Source organism: Rutidosis leptorrhynchoides, chromosome 11 (genome assembly GCF_046630445.1).
Source record: "Rutidosis leptorrhynchoides isolate AG116_Rl617_1_P2 chromosome 11, CSIRO_AGI_Rlap_v1, whole genome shotgun sequence".
NCBI lineage: Eukaryota > Viridiplantae > Streptophyta > Magnoliopsida > Asterales > Asteraceae > Rutidosis > Rutidosis leptorrhynchoides.
The window spans coordinates 381,039,434-381,043,931 of NC_092343.1; the positions used below are offsets into that span (position 1 = coordinate 381,039,434).

Consider the following 4,498-nt stretch of genomic DNA (forward strand, 5'->3'; position numbering starts at 1 on the left):
TTTTATCTAAAGTATATGTATAACATATTGTTGAATGCATGCAATAGTTATTATACAAAAATGTGTTTGTATAATTGAAATAATATAAAACATAAAATCCCTTTTAAAATGTAAGTTTATGCCATCCTTTTTGGGACACTCCCTTGTCACTTGTACGTCGTTGTGGAGAGAGCATCAGCCAACCACAACGATCATCTTGTGATTATCGAGATGGTGCATCGCAATTTCCATGATAGTCTTGGGCCGAACATCATAGTTTTAAAATAGGACGACTTAATTGGTGCTTCTTGTGGAGAGAGCATCAGCCAAATACAAGAGGCCTAAGGCGTAAATGGGATTAAACATACCAGTTGACAATTTTTGTTAAGGATCCCATTAAGATCTAGAAATTGCATTAGACATGCAATTGGTACTCGCTACCTACCTTGTTGATTTAAACTTAGTGGAGAGAGCATCAGCCAACCACCCAAGGTTAAATATAACTTGGATTCTAGCCTTTAACAAGTTAATATTTTTTAGAAAAGGGTAATTAATTTATTAAAGGATCAAATATTAAAATACTAAAAGACCTTTGTTAATTTTGTAGATGTCACCCAATGCAACTACACCCATTCACCACCTTTCTATAAGATCTGTTTTAGAAAAGGAAAAACACAATGGTACGAAGTTCTTAGACTGGTATCGTAATTTGAGAATTGTTCTCAAACTTGAAAAGAAGTCGTATGTACTTGATGGACCCGTTCCCGAGGAACCTCCTGCTAATGCCACTAAGGGCATCCGAGATGCTTGGACTAAGCACATGGATGACTCGATATAGGTAGCTTGCCTTATGCTAGCCACCATGATTCCAGACTTGCAAAAGGACCTGGAACATCATGATGCTTATGAGATGCTTCAGCAGTTGAAGGACATGTTCCAACAACAAGCTAGGCAACAACGCTTTGAAACTGTCAGAGCGTTACATGCATGCAAGATGGTAGAGGGGACATCTGTTAGCTCTTATGTTCTGAAAATGAAGAGATACATATATCAGCTTGAGAGGCTTGGATCTTCCATTGGTCCTGAGTTGGCAATAGACTTGATCCTCAACTCACTACTAAAGTCATATGACCAGTTTGTCTTGAACTACAATATGAACAATTGGGAGAAATCTATCTCAGAGTTGCACTTGATGCTTAAGACTGCCGAGAAGAATATTCCATCCAAAACCTCTGAAGTAAAAGCACAAGGCAAAGGCAAAGGTAAAGGAAATCCTAAAAGTCGAGGCAACCACAAAGGAAAAAAGTTTGTCCCAAAGGATTCTATCAAGAAGAAAGAGAAACCTGCCAAGGATTCCACTTGTTTCCATTGTGAAGAAGTTGGTCACTGGAAGTGAAATTGCCCGATTTACCTTGCAGAGCTGAAGATTGTAAAGGCTAGCAATGCTCGCACTTCAGGTATCTATATGATAGAACTATTTGCTTTTTCTAGTAATTTATGGGTATTTGATACTGGTTGTGGAACTCACATTTGCAATAATGTGCAGGGACTGAGAAAAAGTAAGCAGCTGAAATCAGGCGATTTGGTATTGCATGTTGTTAATGGAGCACATGTTGCCGTCGTAGCAATAGGCACTGATGAACTTTTGTTACCAAATGGCCTGTATCTAATATTAAATAATTGTTACTATATCCCTAGCTTAACTAGGAACATTATTTCAGTTGCACGATTGTATGAATCTGGTTACTCGTATGCTTTTTCTAATGGTAATATTTCGGTTTTCAAGAAAGATGTTTTTTATTTTGAGGCACGCCCTCACAATAGCATATATGAAGTTTACATACAAGATACATCCAATAATAGTTCTATGTATAACATAAACACAAAAAGATCCAAGTGTGACTTGAATCAAACTTTTCTATGGCATTGTCGTCTAGGTCACATAAACAATAAACGCATAACCAAACTCCAATCTGATGGAATTTTGAAATCAACCAACTCTGAGTCATTTGATGTGTATAAATCTTGTTTAAGCGGGAAGATGACAAAGGCTCCTTTCTCCAGTTCCGGAGAAAGATCAAAGGATCTTTTGGGACTTATACATTCCAATGTATGTGGTCCTTTTAGAACTATGTCAAGAAATGGTGAAAGATACTTCATAACATTTACTGAAGATTTTAGTAGATTTGGTTATGTTTATTTGTTGAAACATAAACATGAGGCATTTGAAACGTTCAAAGTGTTTCAAAATGAGGTTCAAAATCAGCTCGGCAAAACGATAAAGGTCCTTCGATCAGATCGAGGAGGTGAGTACTTGTGTTAAGAGTTTGACGATCATCTAAAGAATTGTGGAATTATTTCGCAACGCACTCCACCCGGAACACCACAACATAATGGTGTTTCTGAGAGGAGGAACCAAACCCTAGTTGATATGGTTCGATCTATGATGAATCATACTACACTTCCTCCATCCTTCTAGACATATGCCTTATCATCTGCTGCTCGTATATTAAATATGGTACCAACCAAAAAGGTAAATAAGACACCATACGAGTTATGGCATGGAAAGATTCCAAATTTGTCTTACTTGAAAGTTTGGGGTTGCGAAGCTCATGTTCGACAAGAAACTTCCAACAAACTTGATCCCAGATCTATCATGTAATAACCCGGATTATTTTTCCATCATTATATATTATATGAGATTAATATTTACATGATTAAATGTTTCCAACATATTAAGCAAGCAAACTTATTAAGAATTGATTAATTGAAATGAGTTTCATGTAGACAATTGACCACCCAGTTTGCCCGACGATTCACAAACGTTAAAACTTGTAAAAACGACATGAGGATATATATATATATATATATATATATATATATATATATATATATATATATATATATATATATGTATATATATTATGATAAGTAAGTATCTCATTAAGTATATTAACAATGAGTTATATACATAAAATGAGACTACTGAATTTAGGAACTCGAAACGATGTATATAACGATTATCGTTATAACAACGTCTTAATTAAAATAAATACATATGTATCGTATTAAGATATTAATACACTATGTTTAATGATAATGCTAAAAACGAACATATATTTCATAGCATTATCCCTCAAGAAAGACAAGCTTTTAGTTGCAATTGTTCTATTTACAAGTGATATTCGTTTAAATAATAAAAGGTGAAGACAAAAGACAGATTCGACGAATTAAAGACGCAAACGACCAAAAAGCTCAAAAGTACAAAATACAATCAAAGAGGTTCCAATTATTGATAAGAAACATCTCGAAATTACAAGAGTACAAGATTCAAAATGCAAAGTACAAGATATTAAATTGTACGTAAGGACGTTCAAAAATCCGGAACCGGGACATGAGTCAACTCTCAACGCTCGACGCAACGGACCGAAAGTTACAAATTAATTATGTATATAAATATAATATAATATATAATTAATTATATAAATTATATATTTATATTATATTTATATTATTAAAATCCGTCGGCAAGTAAAGATCCAAATTGGAGTGAGCTGGAAATTCAAACTCCGCGACTCGTGGAGTTTGAAGGGGAAATTGACCGCGACTCGCGGAGCACTCAAATCCAAATCTGCCTATAAAAGGCAACGCATTTTGATCATTTTAAATATCCATCCATCAATCTCTCTATCTATATGTAAACGTATATATATATTTATATTTTAATTTTAATTTTAAATCCTAATAATAAGGGTATGTTAGCGAATGTTGTAAGGGTGTAAGTCGAAATTCTGTCCGTGTAACGCTACGCTATTTTTAATCATTGTAAGTTATGTTCAACCTTTTTAATTTAATGTCTCGTAGCTAAGTTATTATTATGCTTATTTAAGCCGAAGTAATCATGATGTTGGGCTAATTACTAAAATTGGGTAATTGGGCTTTGTACCATAATTGGGGTTTGGACAAAAGAACGACACTTGTGGATATTAGACTATGGGCTTTTAATGGGCTTTATATTTGTTTAACTAAATGATATTTTTTTTAATTTTAATATAAAGATTTACAATTGGATGTACCTATAAATAACCATATACACTCGATCGGACACGATGGGCGGGGTATTTATATGTACGAATAATCGTTCATTTAACCGGACACGGGAATTTATTAATAGTCTATGGAATTATTAAAACAGGGGTGAAATTATGTAAAAGGACACTTGGCATAATTGATAACAAAGTATTAAGACCTTGTTACAGTTTAAGTCCCCAATTAGTTGGAATATTTGACTTCGAGTATAAGGATAATTTGACGAGGACACTCGCACTTTATATTTATGACTGATGGACTGTTATGGACAAAAACCAGACGGACATATTAAATAATTCCAAGACAAAGGACAATTAACCTATGGGCATAAAACTAAAATCAACACGTCAAACATCATGATTACGGAAGTTTAAATAAGCATAATTATTTTATTTCATATTTAATTTCCTTTATTTTATATTTAATTGCA

At 33.8% G+C, this 4,498-nt stretch overlaps 1 protein-coding gene across 1 annotated transcript; it reads left to right on the forward strand.

Annotated features, from left to right (window-relative positions):
• The first annotated feature begins 841 nt into the window (after nucleotides 1–841).
• On the forward strand, nucleotides 842–1,375 carry LOC139875988 (uncharacterized). Its single transcript, XM_071863286.1, has one exon. It carries the CDS (start codon nucleotides 842–844, stop codon nucleotides 1,373–1,375), a length of 534 nt encoding a protein of 177 aa, XP_071719387.1.
• Nucleotides 1,376–4,498: the final 3,123 nt, after the last annotated feature.